Raw genomic sequence first — 19,291 nt, forward strand, 5'->3', positions numbered from 1 at the left:
TTAAACATACAATTATTTTGCTTTGTTAACAGAAGAACGTCGAAAGATGAAATGTGCAACTTATATATCATGTATTACATGGAAGCTAAGCATGCCAAGCCATACATGTATTGCATGCAAGAAGGTAGCCCTGAATTGTTTAAACATATTCCTCCGGAGGCAAATATTCCGATCCCTGTCAGCCCAGATATGGCTATGCATGGACATCATACAGGTGATTAGATTTTAATAATTGTCAAAGGGATAAATAGTTCACAGTTACAGCACAGATATTTTATGTTATAGAAACATTACAATTGCATTATTCATCAAAATTATTCAGGGGATCAGAGAGAATGAATGTAGTACATGTAGAAAGCTTTCACTTTAGGAATAAGTGATTCTGGCACTAGTGGTCTACTAGTTATGTCCCTTAACCACTTAAAGACAGCTTTGAAACATTTTGTTTTTGGTCATGTTACAAAATGCTGTTGCTGGGGCCAGCAGTGTACAGCTCCAGATAAGCTGATAATTAGTTGTGACATTTCTGCACGCCCATTGAAGATTTAATTAATGGAGGAGAAAGCCAAAAGTGTTAGCTTGAATTTGGAAGGTTGGAAGTGTCTCCAAAAGTAAGGAGTTGGATGATATAGTGTTTCCACATACCAGCGTAGATGCCTTTCTGCACTGGGGTACTTGTGTTGGATGTGGGAAAGTAAATTTGGTTGTCAATGGTGTAAATTATAAGTTTATGAATTAAGAAGTATGGAGTGTAAGAGTGCATAAAATGAGCCAAAGCACAAAATTTCTCTCTCTCTCATCACGCCCTCTAACTTCACCAACTTTGTCTTCAAATGTTAGTATTTTCCCTTTAAGCTTTCCTGTTTTTTTTTCTTTTTCCCTCAATTCAAATATATGAAGATTAGTTATAACTGCAGTTTAAATTGCAAACCCTATGTAACCATACTTTCTCATTTTTGAACTGTTTTGAGTTGTCAGTTTTTAGGGGCTCTATAAGCATTTTTTTTAAGCTCTTGAGCTAGTTTTTACATTTAGTACCATTGAATTAGCTGCCACTATTATTAGATAAGGATATGTGGGTAGTCTTCAGCAGCTACCAAACTTTCCATCTATCTAATTGCAAGAATGAAATTCTCAGAGTTGTGTGAAAATAGCCACTTATAAAGTTTGCTCTGGTGATGAAGTTAATGATGAAATTAAAGCTTTGAAAAATAGAGTGTGCTATATTGCTGTCCCAATATCAAGCTATAAATATTGCACTCAGTTAATATCCTGGGAATGCCATCTTGTGCTGTATGAAGTAGTGACCAAATTAATTTTTACATTTTTTTGAGAAATGTTAATATAGGCCCAGATCCAGAAATAAAAAAATCTTCCCTTCTGGTGCGCTTGGAAAATGAAATATGAAGTAACAGGAATATACAATCTCTTCTTATTTGTTGGAACTTTCCTGCTGAACAATTGGACATCTAAAATATACGCTAGCAAGATATTCCCAAGTTTGCATTTGGTCTACTCTGTTAATTGGTCCTTTTCCTAATTTGGTATACAAACTGTCACTTGGTAGTACAGCACTTGAGTATTGCTGAAAAGAGAGATATGTTGCTGAAGTTTTTCACCTTGTATTCGTCATGACAAATGCAAGAAGGCAAAATTTCAAATAATCACAACATTTTATCCTACGGGAGAAAAGGGTGCTGATTGGTTGGAAAGTTGACTCAGATTGGCTGAGGCATTTCCATGGAGAAAGCAATGGGAAACTATTGCCCAAGCTCCTGGGCAATTCAAAAATGGTGCAAGGCTTGAACATATTCCTTTTGTTTCGAGAAAATGGGTTCCTGCATATGAATGACCTACCACACAATTGAGCAATGTCATGTATGTATTTCAGTGCTGGTGAACCACCACGTATGTAGTCCATATGTCACAGCGATTGGCTGAACAAATCAAGCAGCATGTTTCTTAGGTTATTCGTAAAAGGCAGGGTACAACCTTAAAATAAAAGCAAAATACTGCGGATGCTAGGAATCTGAAACAAAAACTGAAAATGCTGGAAAAACTCAGCAGATCTAGCAGCATCTGTGGAGAGAGAAACAGAGTTGACATTTTGAGTCTGTGTGACCCTTATTCTGCTCTGAAGAAGGGTCATACGGACTCGAAATGTCAACTCTGTTTCTCTCTCCATAAATGCTGCTAGACCTGCTGAGTTTTTCTAGCATTTTCAGTTTTTGTTTCAGAGTACAACTTGTGCTTGCAAAACCCAAAACAGAATGTCTACTGTGAAATAAGAGTCTATAATTGGGCAGCAATTGTTGAGCAATCCTGAGTGCACTAATAGATATACTAACAACCAATTTAGGATAATCAATTGGGCTTATAACATATACTTATACTTGCTGGAAGCAACATACATTCAAATGCAGGGGCCTGTTCTCTGCAAAAAAAAAGGAATATGTTCCAGCCTTTCACCTTTTTTGAATCACCCAGGAGCTTGGGAAGCCTATAGTCCCCCGTTGCTTTATCCACGGCAATGCCTTGGCTAATCAATCAGCACCCCTTTCTCCCATAGTATAAATTATTGTGATCATCTGAATTTAGGCATTCTTGCGTTTGAGTCGATGAGTGAGAGATGAAAAGCTTTGGCAGCGTGCCTCTCTTTTTGACAATTTTCCTAATTTTGGTTATTTTAAAATCTTTTAAGATTGTGTATAGACAATATTTATAACAGTAGTGCACATAGATGGGACCTTTGCCATTTGTTTGAAGGTGTGTATCTAAGAACAAATTAAAATAACTTAAAAATGTGCTTTTCATTAATGCAACTACTAGGTAAAGAGAACCCAGATGAAAATGTTATACTGCAGCAACCTAAAAGGGAGGAAGAGGTTGTTCTTGACCAGGGTATGTACGACAATGTACTTTGATAATACATATTTTTCTCATTGGTCGGGTAATCAGCATCAGCATCACTTGTATATGAAATTATGATGGAACTTAAAAAAGGTACTGCATATTAAAATTTATTGTGTCAGATTTCACATTTAGTAGCGAACAAATGGTGCTGGCTGTACATTATACTTGCCCATGGACTTGAGATATTGCAATGGATCTTATTATAAATTAGAGGACCAAAACAGTGTGGAACCCTCTGCAGGGCATCTCTGTGAACAGCGCAATCAACTGTGTCTCCTTCACCAGTCACATTAAAAAATTATAAATGAGCGACACAGAGTTTGAACCAAGAAGCGTGAGTTTGAGTATTGAATCAAGGCCAAATGAGGTACAGAAAGGGAAAGGAAGATTGGATTAAAAGAGAAAGATAAGATAAGAAAAATTGAAAATAAACCAACTCTTTATTTCTTTTAATATCCTAAAGTGATGAAAACCTGAAGGAATAAGACTCTACATTTGCAAGAATTAATTTTTCAGTGAGGCAGAGGGCGGCTGGCAAAAATGAAGAATTAGTGTGCTATTAAAAGGATGCTTACTGGAATAGATAAGACCTAAGTGTTTGAGTTTTTTAAAAATTCATTTACGTGATGTGGCTGTCACTGCCTAGGCCGGCATTTATTGCCCAACACTAATTGCCCTTGAGAAGGTGGTAGCAAGCTGCCTTCTTGAACTGCTGCAGTCCATGTGGTGTAGCTGCACCCACAGTGCTGTTAGGAAGGGAGTTCTAGGATTTTGACCGAGCGACGGTGAAGAACCGGTGATATATTTCCAAGTCAGGATGGCGAGTGGCTTGGAGGGGAACTTCCAGGTGGTGGTGTTCCCATGTATCTGCTGCCCTTGTCCTTCTAGGTGGTAGTGGTTGTGGGTTTGGAAGGTCCTGCCTAAGGAGCTTTGGTGAGTTCCTGCAGTGTATCTTGTAGATGGTACACACTGCTGCTACTGTGTGTCGGTGGTGGAGGCAGTGAATGTTTGTGGAAGGGGTGCCAATCAAGCGGGATGCATTGCCCTGGACGGTGTTACACTTCTTGAGTGTTGTTGGAGCTGCACTCATCCAGGCAAGTGGTGAGTATTTCATCACACTCCTGACTTGTGCCTTGTAGATGGCAGACAGTCTTTCGTGAGTTAGGAGGTGAGTGAGTTACTCGCAGCATTCCTAGCCTCTGACCTGCACTTGTGGCCACAGTATTTATATGGCTGGTCCAGTTCAGTTTCTGGTCAATGGTAATCCCCAGGATGTTGATTGTAGGGGTTCAGTGATGGTAATGGCATTGAATGCCAAGGGGCTATGGTTAGGTTCTCTCTTGTTGGAGATTATCATTGCCTGGCACTTGTGTGATGTGAATGTTACTTGCCACTTGTCAGCCCAAGCCTGGATATTGTCCAGGTCTTGCTGCATTTGGACATGGACTGCTTCAGTATCTGAGGAGTTGTGAATGGTGCTGAACATTGTTCAATCATCAGCGAACATCCCCACATCTGACCTTATGATGGAAGGAAGGTCATTCATGAAGCAGCTGAAGATGGTTGGAACTCCAACACTACCCTGAGGAACTCCTGCAGTGATGTCCTGGAACTGAGATAGTTGAGCTCCAACAACCACAACCATCTTCCTTTGTGCTAGGTATGACTCCAACCTGCGGAGAGTTTTCCCCCTGATTCCGATTGACTCCAGTTTTGCTAGGGCTCCTTGATGCCACACTAGGTCAAATGCTGCCTTGATGTCAAGGGCAATCACTGTCACTCACCTCTGGAGTTCAGCTGTTTTGTCCATGTTTGAATCCAGGCCATAATGAGGTCAGAAGCTGAGTGACCCTGGTGGAACCCAAACTGAGCGTCAGTGAGCAGGTTACTGCTAAGCAAGTGCGGCTTGATAGCACTGTTGATGACTCCTTCATCACTTTACTGATGATCGAGAGTAGACTGATGGGGCGGCAATTGGCCGGGTTGGATTTGTCCTGCTTTTTGTGTACAGGACATACCTAGACAGTTTTCCATATTGACTGGTACATGCTGGTGTTGTAGCTGTACTGGAACATCTTGACTAGGGGTGCGGCAAGTTCTGGAGCACAAGTCTTCAGTACTATTGCTGGAATATTGTCAGGGCCCGTAGCCTTTGCAGTATCCAGAGCTTTCAGCCGTTCTTGATATCGAATTGGCTGAAGATTGGCATCTATGGTGCTGGGGACCTCCGGAAGAGGCCGAGATGGATCATCCACTCGGCACTTCTGGCTGAAGATTGTAGCAAATACTTCAGCCTTATCTTTTGCACTGATGAGCTGGACTCCTCCATCATTGATGATGGGGATATTTGTGGAGCCTCCTCTTCCAGTGAGTTGTTAATGATTGGATGTGGCAGGACTGCAAAGCTTGGATCTGATCCGTTGGTTGTGAAATCACTTAGCTCTGTCTCTCACTTGCTGCTTATGCTGCCTGGCACGCAAGTAGTCCTGTGTTGTAGCTTCATCAGGTTGACACCTCATTTTTAGGCATGCCTGGTGCTACTCCTGGCACGTCCTCTTGCACTCTTCATTGAGCCAGGGTATATCCCCTGATTTGAAGGTAATTGTAGAGTGGGGGATATGCCAGGTCATGAGGTTACAGATTGTGGTCGAGTACAATTCTGCTGCTGCTGATGGCCCACAGCACCTCATGGCTGCCCAGTCTTGAGCTGCTAGATCTGTTTGAACTTAGTCCCATTTAGCACGGTGGTAGTGCCACACAACACGATGGAGGGTATCTTCAATGTTAAGACGGGACTTTGTCTCCACTCGAACAATGCGGTGGTCAGTCCTACCGATACTGTCAGGGACAGATGCATCTGCGGCAGGCAGGTTGGTGCGGATGAGGTCAAGTATGTTTTTCTCCCTTGTTGGTTCCCTCGCCATCTGCTGCAGACCCAGTCTAGCAGCTATGTCCTTTAGGACTCAGCCAGCTCGGTCTGTGATGGTGCCACCAATCCACTCTTGGTGGTGGACAGTGATGTCCCGCACCCAGAGTACGTTCTGCGCCCTTGCCACCCTCAGTGCTTCCTCCAAGTGGTGTTCAACATGGAGGAGCACTGATTCATCAGCTGAAGGGGTGAGGGGGGGTGGGGGGAGGTGTGCAGTGTGCGGTACATGGTAATCAGCAGGAGGTTTCCTTGCCCATGTTTGACCTAATGCCATGAGACTTGGGACCAGAACTGATGTTGAGGACTCCCAGGGTAACTCCCTCCCAACTGTATACCACGGTGCCGCCACCTCTTCTGGGTTTGACCTGCCGGTGGAACAGGGCCTACTTAGGGAGGCGATGATGGTGTCTGGGATATTATCTGTAAGGTATGATACCATGAGTACTTCAGGCAGTCTGTGAGACAGCTCTCCCAATTTTGGCACAGGCTCCAGGAGGACTTTGCAGGGTTAACAGGGCTGGGTTTCTCTTTGTCGTTTCTAGTGCCTAGGTTGATGCCGGGTGGTCCGTCCGGTTTCATTCCTTTTTATTGGCTTTTTAGCAGTTTGATACAACTGGTTGTCTTTCTAGGCCATTTCAGAGGGCATTTAAGAGTCAACCACGTTACTGCGGGTCTGGAATCACATGTAGGCCAGACCAGATACGGACAGCAAATTTCCTTCTCTAAAGGACATTAGTGAACCAGATGGGTTTTTACAACAATCGATAGTGGTTTCATGGTCACCATTAGACTTTTAATTCCAGGTTTTTATTGAATTCAAATTCCACCATCTGCCGTAGTGGGATTTGAACCCAGGTTCCCCAGAGCATTACCCTGGGTCTCTGGATTACCAGTCCAGTAACAACTGCAATAACATTTCATTTTGCTTATTTCAATGATGAGTTAGATATCAAAGTACCTTTTTCAGCAACCTTTTTTGGAGCAGGACATCTCAGATAAGGACCTTTTGATTTCCACTGGAAGTTGTTGTCTCATTTCCAGGTAGATAACAGTGAAATTTATGAGCTTCACTGTTATTTCTGCAGTAAAATCTGAAGAACAACTGTTATTCTGTTATATAAAGTTGTTTTTATTAAATTCCATTCTACTCACTACAACATCAAATGATGGATATTCATCTGATGCAATCACACCTGTTTCCACAAGAAGACTGCATGCGATCATATTGCTAACACTCTTTCCACAAAGTAATTCATGAAGCATCAATCAGCTGGTTCAGAACTGTGCAAACAGTACTCATCATATACAATGTGACCTGAATAGATTTTTTTTAACCACCGAAACATTTTTATGTTCACCATGGAACTCATCATCCTTTTTGTAGATAGAGGAATCTTATTGGATTCTGCTCAATTAATGCAGCAAGATATCATGTCTACATGATGTATGAATGTACGTTTGGTGCTGATGGTGTTTTAATAAAGAAAAAGAAAAGGACTATTTGAATGGAATGGGGGAAAAGGAGATCAGTATTATAATGGTTGTCTAAAGCCAACTTTACACTAACATAAAGTTCTGGAAACACAGATCAGTGATATTATCACTGTCCGTGGTGATTTTATAAAATAAATACTGAACACCCACGTTATTGAGAATGTTGCAAGTTGTAATTGGGTTAAAGTTAGACACGTAGAGCTGATTTCCCTTACTTTATACAGTGGAAATTGCAGAATTCAAGGCTTGATGAAGAAAAAGTGGTACTTAGAACAACAACACATATTTTCGTATTACCTTTAGGTAGAAAATGTCCTAGGGCACTTGCAAGAGCATTGTCAAACAAGATTTGGCACTGAGACACATGAGGAGGTATTGGGACCAAAGAACAAAAGTTTGGCCAAAGAGGTAGGTTTCAAAGAAGGTCTATAAAGAGGAAGAGATGCAGAGATTTAGGGAGGGAATTTCCAGAGCCTAGGGCCTTGGCAGTTGAAGACATGGCTGCCAGCATTGCAATGATTAAAACTGGAGATGCTTGGGAGTGCAGAATTAGAGCAACGCAAATATCTTGAAGGTTGTGGAGCTGGAGGCAATTACAGAGATAGGGAAAGGTGAGGCCATGGAGGGATTTGAAAACAAGGATGAGAACTTTAAAATCATGGTGTTACTTAATCGGAAGCCAGCACAGATGAGCTGTGGTGGGGTCAGAGTCAGGCGGCTTTACCGAGATGGAAGTGAGTAGACTTGTAATGGCCTGGATATATGGTCGGAAGTTCATCTCTGGGTGAAATATGACACCGAAGTGGCGAAAAGTCTGGTGCAGCCTAGATAGTTGGCTGCAAAGAGGGATAGAGCTGGTGGTTCAGGGAACGCAGTTTGTAGCTGGGTCTGCTGAAGACAATGGGCGGAATCGCCCCAGATTTGCACTAAGTGCGGTAGTTGCTTTACCCGCTGGCTGCAATGTTGGGTTTTCATGCCATATCATCCCAAACCTGCCCTATTAGTTATGCATTCCTGGAAACATGCCATTTCAATGGTGGGCGGGCTCTCTTTCATCTGCTACGCCATCGCCTCACCATTTCATCACGCCGGGCACCATATTTAAAGTCCAGCCGCACGCACACACCTCAGTGCTTCCAGCACACGACTACTGCAGGGAAGATGTCCACGAAAGGCAAAAAGACTACAGCCCCCAGGTTCAGTGACGCGTCACTGGAGCATCTTTGTGACGCCATGGAGGCCTTCTGCAATGCCCTCTACTTCCTCATTGGCTGCAGGATGGGCAGCAACGTGACCAACCAGGTTTGGGAGGCGGTGGCAGTGATGATCAGTGCCATTGCTACACAGAAGAAGTTGGTCTTTCAATGCAGATAGAAGATGAATGATCTCATCTGTGCAGCCAGGGTAAGACAACCATCTCATCACTCAAAAATCACACACTCAAGCCCATCACATATTCACTGGCATCTCGCTCTCTGCCAGCTCAAGGGATATCACCACCCATTCTCTCACGCATACCCTCACATCACCATCTGGCCTCATCTTGACTGGAGACTGCCACCTCAGCCCTCACCATCTTGAGGTGACTTGCACAGATCAACATGTGCCCCACACGCACCCTGGGTTACCCTCCTTTTCCAGTACAGCGCTCGCCCTGCAGCCTCCTCCCTTTCCTGAGGCCACTTCTCCCCCTTCGCCAAGCAAGCCCTAGCCATGCAGCTATTGCAAAGTCACCCATATATGGCTGACCTGGTAGGTGGAGACCTGCCCGTGAGCCCCCCTAAAAGTGATGTGGTGCTGTCTGTGAAGTCTGGTGCTGATAACTACAAGTGCTGACTGAAACAAGGTAGGCAAACAAACCTCAGAAGTCCCAAGCGAAGTGCAGCCCACCGGTTGCATGTCGCTTATGTGCTGTTGTGAAACAAATCGGTGTGTTTTCCTGCCCGCCTGGGCGGACGATTCCAGCGTGCAGGCCTAATAATGTATTGCAGATGTATAACAACGAGGTTCCCGACATCCGATGGCGGGAAATGTGGCCCGCCATTGGCGGGCTGAGCAGACGATCGCAAACTGGTTTCACGCCATCGTGAAACCGATCGTACCGTATTGATTGCTAACACCACCGAACACGCCCAATGCCGGTGGGCACGGAAAGTCCCAGCCAATGACTTTGGTCTTCCCAATATTTAGTTTAGAGGTCACAGGTCCATTTAGAGGCAACAAATCTACTAATACCAACCCCAGTGCCACTCTGGAATTATCATTAATGTGAAATATACATTTACTCAATTTACTTTAAAGACAAAAGATACCATTCTCTAGAATCTTTACCAAGTGAGGGTACAGTTTTTTGTGAAATACCTACTTGAGGCATTGCAATTTTGCTCCATATGGCTGCTGCTTCATGTGAATGACCAAACAGCTTGTATATTAAACAAGATGCAAAATACGGACATATTTATGTTAGTGTGTGTGCATTTGTTCATCCCTAGGCACGATAAATACGAATTCATTGCCTTTCCTAAAGAAAAATTGTCTTTCAGTATTAAAATGTTGAGAATGGAATCAGTTGTATTCATTAGTATAGTCTTTGAAGGACTATTACCTTGGTGAGACATTGTTGTATGTAGTCTCTCAAATCTCACCTCTGACAACACTGACCAATAGCAGTTTCTGCTTTGAAAGTGGAAAAGTCCTTGCAAGGGTACAGTGTTTCGGATATTTACACCATTCAAAGTACTTTATTGTCCTCTGAATTGTAAGGGCAAATATTTTGAAATTCAGTACTTTCGATAATGCCCCACAAGGGATCAATTTTACTGAGAAATCTCCATTGTGCAGCCAGTCTGCAAATAAAAAGGTGGTTAAAATATTTGTTATTAAAAATGTAGTATTATGTTTCCAACTGAATTTCTCAACAATTGTGCAGAACATTTAGCAAAAGTTTAGGTGTGAGAAAAAACATTTAAATAATCACTTTCTGGTAGGGAGGATTTGGGGGAGGATAACATTTCCTGGTAAATTAAGTTAGTGTTCTGTGAGATCATGCTAAAAGTGCAAATGGAGAGATGAGAATTATAGCAGGTTTTACAGACATGGTGAAACCAGAATCCATAGCTTTTTGTAAGAAAAATTTAAAGGGGTAAGGATAAACATGGTGGTAGGACTATATGTAGAGGTTTTGCGGAGAGCTGGCACAGGGACAATGGGCCAAATGGCCTCCTTGAAAGTTGGTGTGATCCTTAGGCCTTGTCTTGCCAAAAATGGCATTAAAACAATCATAGACCTGTTTGTGTCCACAGCTCAGCAAGTATGTACCTCAGGGGAGGCGGTGGTATTATCACTGGATTAGTACTCCAGATGCCCAGGGTAATTCTCTGGGGACCTGGGTTTGAATCCCACCATGGCAGTTGGTGAAATTAAATGAAAAAATCTGGAATTAAAAATCTAATGATGACTATGAAACCATTGACATAAAAACCCATCTGGTCCACTAATGTCCCTTAGGGAAGGAAATCTGCCATCCTTACTTGGTCTGGCCTACGTGTGACTTCAGACCCACAATAACCTGGTTGACTCTTAAATACCCTCTGAAATGGCCTAGCAAGCCATTCAGTTCTCAAGGGCAATTAGGGATGGGCAATAAATGCTGGCCCAGCTGGTGACGCCCACATCCCATGAACAAATGATTTAAAAAGTCCCTTCCACTAATTTAAATAGGCTACTGGCACGTAAAATTTTTGTTCAGTGAGCTTGGCCTGTAAGTATTTAGCATGAAGAGTGTTAAATTCAATGACACTGCAGCTCTTTGTTAAAGGACAAATTGTGGCACTGAGAAAGAAGTTGACTTGAAGTCGTACAGATGTAGAAAGGTGTGGACAGCTCTGGTACTTTTGATGCTGTAGGGTTGGATGTCCTGCATTGCATGAAAGGCAAATTGAGTCTGTTTGATGATAAAGGGCCTAAAAGCACAGGTGCCAGCAACATAGGGGAAGGTGGACCAAGTGAATCAATGTAATCACCAAGGTGCCTCATATTTGCCTTCAAATTAGGAAGACGTTTGCTGTTATCAGGAGAATAGTAAAAGTAACTATTGCTAAATTGTTCTAATTTCTTTCAACCTGCCAACCATGACACAGACCTAAATTAGCCACTGTTGCACTCATGTTACATTGCACAATTTGCTTGAAGGTGGAAGTGACAGTGAAGGAATATCCTACAGATGCTAAGGTGTTCATGTCAAGCAGCTTTACCGATGATGGAAGGTTTCATAAAATGAATGCTGCTTCAAATAACATGAGCACCAAAGACTGGCACACAATTAGGGCATTGTCTCTACTTCCTGGATATGGGTGCTCAGCATGCGTAATGATAATTCTTTTGGTCAGACACCATCTTGATGTTAATTGAATTAATTCTGTTAATGTAGACTATGGGGTTGATCATCCTGTTGAACAAACACACATTTTCTTTCATGATCTCAAGTATGGAATTCCAAAACTAAAAATATGTTCCCCATTATTTGTAACTCATCATATTTGAAAGAACTAAAACTTTTGCCATTTCTGCTACCTTTCTTTTTCCCTATTATTATGTGTAGCCTAGTTCATTTAATTCCGAGGCTAGAATTTTCGTGCGGGTTGGGCAAATCCGACTGATGCAGTTTTGTGCCTTCCAAAATGCACACCTAACCCATGTGTGACTTTGCCCAGGATTTTGTTTTTTCAAATGGGTCGGGTTCACGGTGCTTTTTGTGAGCTGAGATGGAGTGCGGTTGCAGAGGCGGGCCAGTTGGAAGGCCTGCCTCGGTTCTCCAATACAGCAGCCCAGCTCCCAACATTGTTTAAAATCCCCCTAAACTTCGCCCCCCTCACAGCTCCACCCACCCACCCTTTATTCCCCCTCAGATTACCCATGCCTCCTCAGATCACCCAGCCACCCCATGCCACTTCCATGCCCCCCATGTATCCTCCATTGTCACTCACCCTGTATGCACTATGTATCGTCCTGAGGTACCATGGGAACTACTTTCCTCTAACAATCTAACAAAACTCTGAAGTCAAACACACTATCATTGACACCGGAATGAGAAAAAACTACTCCAGTGCAAAAAAATTGAAATCTTTTAAGTGCCTATTAGATATGTAAACAGTAAAGAAACTACATCAAAGGCATATTCTGTTATTAGAGCATCTTAAAGGTTTCAATTGTTCTTGGATCAGTGGACCACTTGCTGAATCAAAGCCAGTATTAGATTTTGAAATCCTGCCAAGGATTCATAATGACTCCAGCTGTCATAACAAAAGCTTACAGCTATATTGCCTGAAACTGACAGAACTGAATGGTGTCACATTTCCAAATCAAAGCAGAGTGCTCATTAGTCAATGAAGGGGAGCAGGTGCAGATATTTTTTCAACTTTCCCAAGCATTTTTTTTTAAACATCCAGACTTGTCAGTTGACGTTAATCACAGCACAAAGCATGATGGCGGAGGCTGAAAGGACATTTGATTTACACTTCTAATGCATTATGGCACATTTGCTCTCATTAGTCATTTTTTAATCCTGGCTAACTATCATGTTTCACAGATTATGGTGCAGAAACAGTTAATATATTCCTGCACTAGGATTTGCTGAATGGACAGAAATCATTAAAGTGTATTCCTCTGTATGCATGTCCCATTATATGTTATGACTGATTAGTCTGAACTCATATTGAGTCAGACATCAGTTATTTGATTCTCCCAAAGCCTTATTAAGATAACTATTTGGAGTTTATTCCTTCTTAATGTCAGTATTAAGATACATGCATATCCTTATATATACACACACACATATAGGTAACACATATATCTGAAGATTAATAAGATACAGGAGCTGAATTAATATAGGAAAAATGTTTAACTAAATGTTGCATTTTTTCTAAAGGAACAATGTAAGTGCAAGTTATTTTCTGTATTGCAGTCACATTTTAAGCAAATAATCTGTGCACTTTATTATGTAACATAGGATTTGCAGTATTAAAGAGATGATTGAATACTCAACCTGACAACTATGTTAGTCATATCAATCATATCTTAACTATCTAGTTGACAGAGGTGCTTCAAATAGAGAAATGGGGTACGGGCAGTTGTGCAAAGACAATTTGTGGTATAGAGCATTTGGGATTTTCCTTGCTTTTCCAGAAAATCCTAAGATTTTAGGGGGATTGGCAGCTGAGAAGACAAAATGTTACAGAAATAGGGACTGTTAACTAAACAGTTATTTGATTTTACATAACTAATGATCATTAATGCAAAATTATAATTTATTATAATTTGTTCGAACAGCTTCTGGCATTAGGAATATAGTTCTGTTTTAGGGATGTTATGTGTACCCAACTTAAAAAATTTGCCACATCAAATCAGTTTCTTCTGTTTGTATTATGACATCATCTCAAAATGCATTGTCAGATTCTGCACGTACACTGATGGCACCAAGCTGTACGTCACTGCCACCTCTCTCAAATCCTCCACTGCACCTGATTTGTCACTCTCCTTGCTATGTTTCTGACACCCAGTTTTGGATGGGCAGAAATTTCCAGTTAAGTATTAGGAAGAACAATGCCTTTGAATTAGGTCCCCACTACAGATTTTGTTTCCTATTCACCATCTTCATTTCTCTCCCTGACTATTGCCTGAGGCTGAAGCAGACTGTTCACAATCATGGCATCCTTTTTGACTCTGAGCTAAGCTTCTGAATCCATGTCTTCTCTGTCAACAAGACCACTTCCAGCTCCATGATCTCATCTGTCTCCTCCCTCAGCTCATGTGCTGCTTAAACCCACATCCATGCTTTTGTTAACCCCTAGACTCAATTATTCTGATGTCCTGCTGCCCTATCCTAACTCACACCAAGTCCCTTTCATCAATCAATCCAAAATTTTTACCTACATTGGCTGCCTGTCCAGCAATACCTCAATTTCAAAATTCTCGCCCTTTGTTTCAAATCATCCTGCAGCTTCACCCTTATCTCTGTAATCTCCTCCAGCCCTATAACCTTTGAAGTTCTGGCTTCTTGGACCTCCCTTATGTTAATCACTCCACCATTGGCAGCTGTGACTTCAGATCTCTGAGCTCTGAATTTTCCTCCCTAAAACTCATTTGTCTCTCTACTTCTCTCTTCTCCTTTAAGACAGTCCTTAAAATCTACCCCTCACCAAATTATAGGTCAGCTATCCTAATATCTCCTTATGTAATTTTCTCCAGTGAAGCTCCTTTGAATGTTTTACTGTGTTAAAGGCTACAAAATGAACATTTGTCTGCTGATGCATTTCTGGAAGAACAGAATCATTTTCAAGTGAAATATGAGATCTCTGGAATGATGGCAGTTTGAATCATCACTACCCATGTATCCACCTTCACTATTATTAGGAAACAAATCCATTGACTAATTCAGTAGACTTTCTAGTTTTTTTCAACACTCCGCACCATTTGTGATAGATGAACTCAATAAATGAAGATAGAATATGGTTCATAAATCACAGCAGATTGCACTTTGCTTAATGGCTGAGTCAGTGATACACATTATAAGATAAATAAGAAATGCTGGTATGGTAGTCAGAGCATTTTTTCTTGCTCGGTTATTAAATGTAAACAAAATATGCAATCACAAGTTCTATAAAGTTCTTTTTGCAAATAGTGAAAATGAGCAGATATTTGAGTTTCCTTCGGAACAAGGAACACACACCATTTAAGAGGAGCAGAGAGAGAAGCTCATTGATCAGCTTTAGGAGCAATGAGCAGTAGAGCACTGATAGCTGCTTAGGAAAGAAGAGTTCCTCCTAACAGCATAGGAACTGGAGAGGGCCATTCAACACAAGCTTGTTCCACCATTCAGTGGGCTCCTTAGTCTTTTCCCTTGTCCGGCAAAAATCTTAACAACCTCAGATTTCAAATTATTAATTGAGCTAGCATCTTCTGCTTTTTGTGGGAGAGAATTTCACATTTCTATCACTGTTTGCATGAAGAAATGTTTCCTAATTTGCCAGTGGAAAAGGTTTCTCTTCAACCCTATCAATTTGTTTCAAAATCCTTAAAATCTTGAATCAAATCACCCCTTAACCTTCTAGATTCCAGGGAATACTTAACTAATTTTGTGTATTCTCTATGTGGCTTTCTTTGTGTATCTTTTTTTCAAGCCTTGGTCAGCTCATAAATAACTGAAGATTTGGAAAGAAATTTGGAGAAGAGGAGCATGAAAGCTGAATCTAATATAAGATGGCTCTCTGTTCCCCTTGTTGCCATCCACAGAACAGGTGCTAGTTTCCTGACTCTGCCATCATGTCTAAATTAACTGGGTGCATGACAGTTCAACTGGCATGTAGGCTTCTTAAAGCTGGCTATCAGTTTGTTTTTAGGCGATTAATAAAGATATCTTGGACTACCAGTGAAGAGGCGCTCGTAAGATCTGCACCTGTTGACCAAAATCAGGAAGAGACAGTTGGAATCCCTTGGGCACATAATAAGTTATTGCAATTTAGAAAGTCTGATGCTGATGGGAAAGATCGATGGTAAAACAGATTGAGGTAGACAAAGAAAGATCTTTATAAAGAGCCTTCACAAACTGAATGAATGCGCCACCAATAAAGATGATCCACATCTTCAGAGCAAAATTAACATGGAGGTCCATGTTTGCCAACGCCCTCTCAGGGCATGGTACCTGAAGAGAGAGAGATCAGTTTGAAAAGTTGGTTGGAATAGTTCTGCTTTTTAAGTACACGTTTTACTTTTCTTAATTCTTCTGCATCAATTCTTATAGTTGTGAATGGCTGTCCTTTTATATTGCAAGATTTCCTACATTGCCGCTGCAAAATACCAATGAAACTTACAACAGAAAAAGTTGCGAAGGTGGCAACCTCCTTGGGAGCTCCTTATGTCCTGCACAACTTAGGTGAGGAAAATGGGTTTTAGAGCCAAAAACAGATGCCCCTATCCCTGAGGATTTATATTTGCGGCCATCATTACCGCAGGCATGCCTAGGCAATTCCCTACCTGGTCAGTATTATGACACAGCAGTTGGTGAAGGCTGAGTTGTTTAAATCCCAGAGGGAAACTTGAAAAACTGTCATAACCTATATTTTCAATTGGTATGTTTGAGATGCAGCTCTGAATTCAGGAATGAAACCACCAAGCCTCAAGAGGTTTTTTATATAAAACTAAACTAAACATTTATTAATTTAACAACAAATTAAAACACATACACATGTCTACAAATTACTATCATAACTTTTAAACAAATCCCCAAATTAATCACTCCCGGGTAAATCTTCACCAAGGCAACAGTAACCCATGGACTTTCAACAGACACCAGGCAAAGCACATTTGACCTTACGAATTCAAAATGAGGTTCCTTTGCAGACACAGTTGTAGGCTTACAGGTTGGTTAGATCTTAAATGCCTCTGGTTGATACACACAACCTCCTTTCTGTTTATACCTAGCTTCCCCTTTGAATGTTAATTTTCCACTGTATTACTAGGTTTTTTAAAATTTTACCTCTCCTAACAATAATCCTTTCATTCCACAAATTTTATTCATAATATAAACGCATTGCTTGGCATCTCCCAGCTAGTGCAAGATTTCACCCATTCTTTTAAATGGTTCATTCAACAAATGCAGATTGCACTTTATCTTTTAACTTCGTTACATTTATCTAATTGACATCTCAAACTACTATACATCAAAGCACCCAGACTAGCAGGCTTTAATCCAAATAAGACACACACAGACCCTACTACAATTCCAATTTAAAAATAATTTCCAGTAACATTATGGACATTAATATCTCTTCATGACATATATATTATACTCTAATATTTTATGCATAGATTGATTAATCTGAGGCTGTTCTCATTAGAGAAGAGAAGGTTAAAAGAGATTTGATAGACGTGCTCATAGTCATGAGGGGTCTCAGTAGAATAGATAAGGAGAAACTGTTTTACGTAGCAGAAGGATTAAGAACCAGAGGTCCCGCATTTCAGCTGACTGGCAAAAGAAACAATAGCCGCGTGAAAATCTTTTTTTTTGCAGAAGGAGTTTGTGATCTGGAATGCACTGCCTTAGAGTGTGGTGGAGACAATTGTGGCTTTTGAAAGAAAATTGATTAATTATCTGAAGAGAGAAATTTGCAGGACTATGGGAGAAAAAGCAGGGAGTGAGAGTAAATGAGTAGCTCTTAGAAAGGGCCAGCGTGGACAGGGTGAGACAAATGGCCGCCTTCTTTGTAACCATTCTTTGATTCTACATCAGAGGAAACCTCTCTTCACTAAGTCACAGACCTATGCATTTGTCCAATATGACCAGGAGATGCCTTCTGCAACAAAGATTGTTCTTTTCATAGTTGTGAATGCATGGTTATGTCATCAAAGCCTACCAGGCTATCCCGGTGGGTATCTGTAGAACCTGCTGCCCAGAGATGCATTAAGCATGTGACAGATACAGTTTTCGTTAAAAGTAACATCTTCACTTTCCCTGTGAAAGTCATATGTTGGACATGTTGCAGAACATTTACTGGGTACAGATTTTCCCAAGAATGCAAGCTATAGTGGGAAAGCACCGACGTAGCTATCTGTCCATCAAAATAGAATCATGCAAGATAGTGCCATGATATATATTCATTAGGTAGCAGTACACAGTGCCCAGTTTATTTCAATGTTCTGAGACAGTAATAGTTAGCCGCTTAGATGCTAGGTTTATCTTCTACAACTCTAATTGTCCTGCTGATGACTCCCTTAACCCCTTGAGCAATAATACAGTATATAAGTATAATGAGACCATCTAGTCAACCAGAATCACTGTTGAGCACACGATTGATTTGTTGAAGCAAAGATTCTGCTGGTCAACACACTTAGCTGGTGGCTAGTTGCTGGAGTTCAGTGTGAGCCTCAGGAATTGACAATAACCCTTTATTTCTCGATAGAAAGTTGACATGTCTGCTGGAACTAAATCTATAAGGTCAGTCAGTGCCGGGTGACTGTTGCTAACTGTTACTACTTTGGTCTTTTGAGGAGCAGGCTGGGTTATATGGATCTGAAATCGTGCTAAGATCATCCTAAGAGTAAACTGCCTCATCTATCCTTTCTCCCATGCCCCAGGTATTAGATACACCAAAAGGATGACCAGCGATTTATCTAACAGTAGATCATTGGGCACTATTGATGGGTTAGATGACAGCCATCATGATTATGTTGTCAATTTACCAGTCTTTCTAGTCAGGCCACTATGAAACTCATATAATTTTGGAGCAAAATATCTCCCAGTAGTCCCAGTCATGGAACTTGAGAATGGAATAGTTTAGGTTTGGTACATCGGTTCTCATGAGCTCCTCCGCAGATGTCTGTCAAGTTATCATGCATGCCAGGGTTTGCTGCAGTGTGAAATGCCAAATGTATTACGACTAAAGTGTTGTTGCACATTTTCTTAGAAAACACACAAGATGTTCAGCACAGTTTAACTATTAAAGCGTTTTACTTTCCACTAACTCTTTTATGAAGATATTCCCTGTAGGGTACCAATCCCTGGCCCATACAGCAGAATAGCACCTGGGTCTAGAATAATGGCCGGCACCACTTATACCTTCTCATTTGACTGTGGCTTCATTTGCTATTCCTTCCTGAATCTCATCTAAATACCCCAGGATGCTGGTTCTTGTGCCAGGTGAAGTGTGCGACATGACACGATATAAAGTTTCAAGACATGATGCCACGAGACCCAGCTGTCTCATCTTGGGAAGTTCCTGTAGCAAAAGAAAAGGAAAAGATGTTTTAATTTTACAATGGAGTGCCCATAATAAAGCTAAGATGCCAATATATTGTATACTTTCCTGCTCTTTTGCAGTATATGCCTTTTTTTTACCCTGAATGACAACAAGGAGAGGGTAACAGTGAGACTAATAGAGGGAAGATACTCACTGAGTAGAG

General features: G+C 41.2%; 1 protein-coding gene across 3 annotated transcripts in view; it reads left to right on the top strand.

Annotated features, from left to right (window-relative positions):
- The window catches only part of pam (peptidylglycine alpha-amidating monooxygenase), a 353,785-nt gene that overhangs the window by 222,792 nt on the left and 111,702 nt on the right, over positions 1 to 19,291 (top strand). For all 3 annotated transcript variants that reach the window (XM_078565974.1, XM_078565966.1, XM_078565978.1), the window contains exons 13-14: positions 33 to 214; positions 2,830 to 2,901. In XM_078565974.1, coding sequence (XP_078422100.1) covers positions 33 to 214; positions 2,830 to 2,901 — 254 coding nt within the window. The remainder of the gene's footprint in view (positions 1 to 32; positions 215 to 2,829; positions 2,902 to 19,291) is intronic.

Source organism: Cetorhinus maximus, chromosome 2 (genome assembly GCF_964194155.1).
Source record: "Cetorhinus maximus chromosome 2, sCetMax3.hap1.1, whole genome shotgun sequence".
Lineage (NCBI taxonomy): Eukaryota > Metazoa > Chordata > Chondrichthyes > Lamniformes > Cetorhinidae > Cetorhinus > Cetorhinus maximus.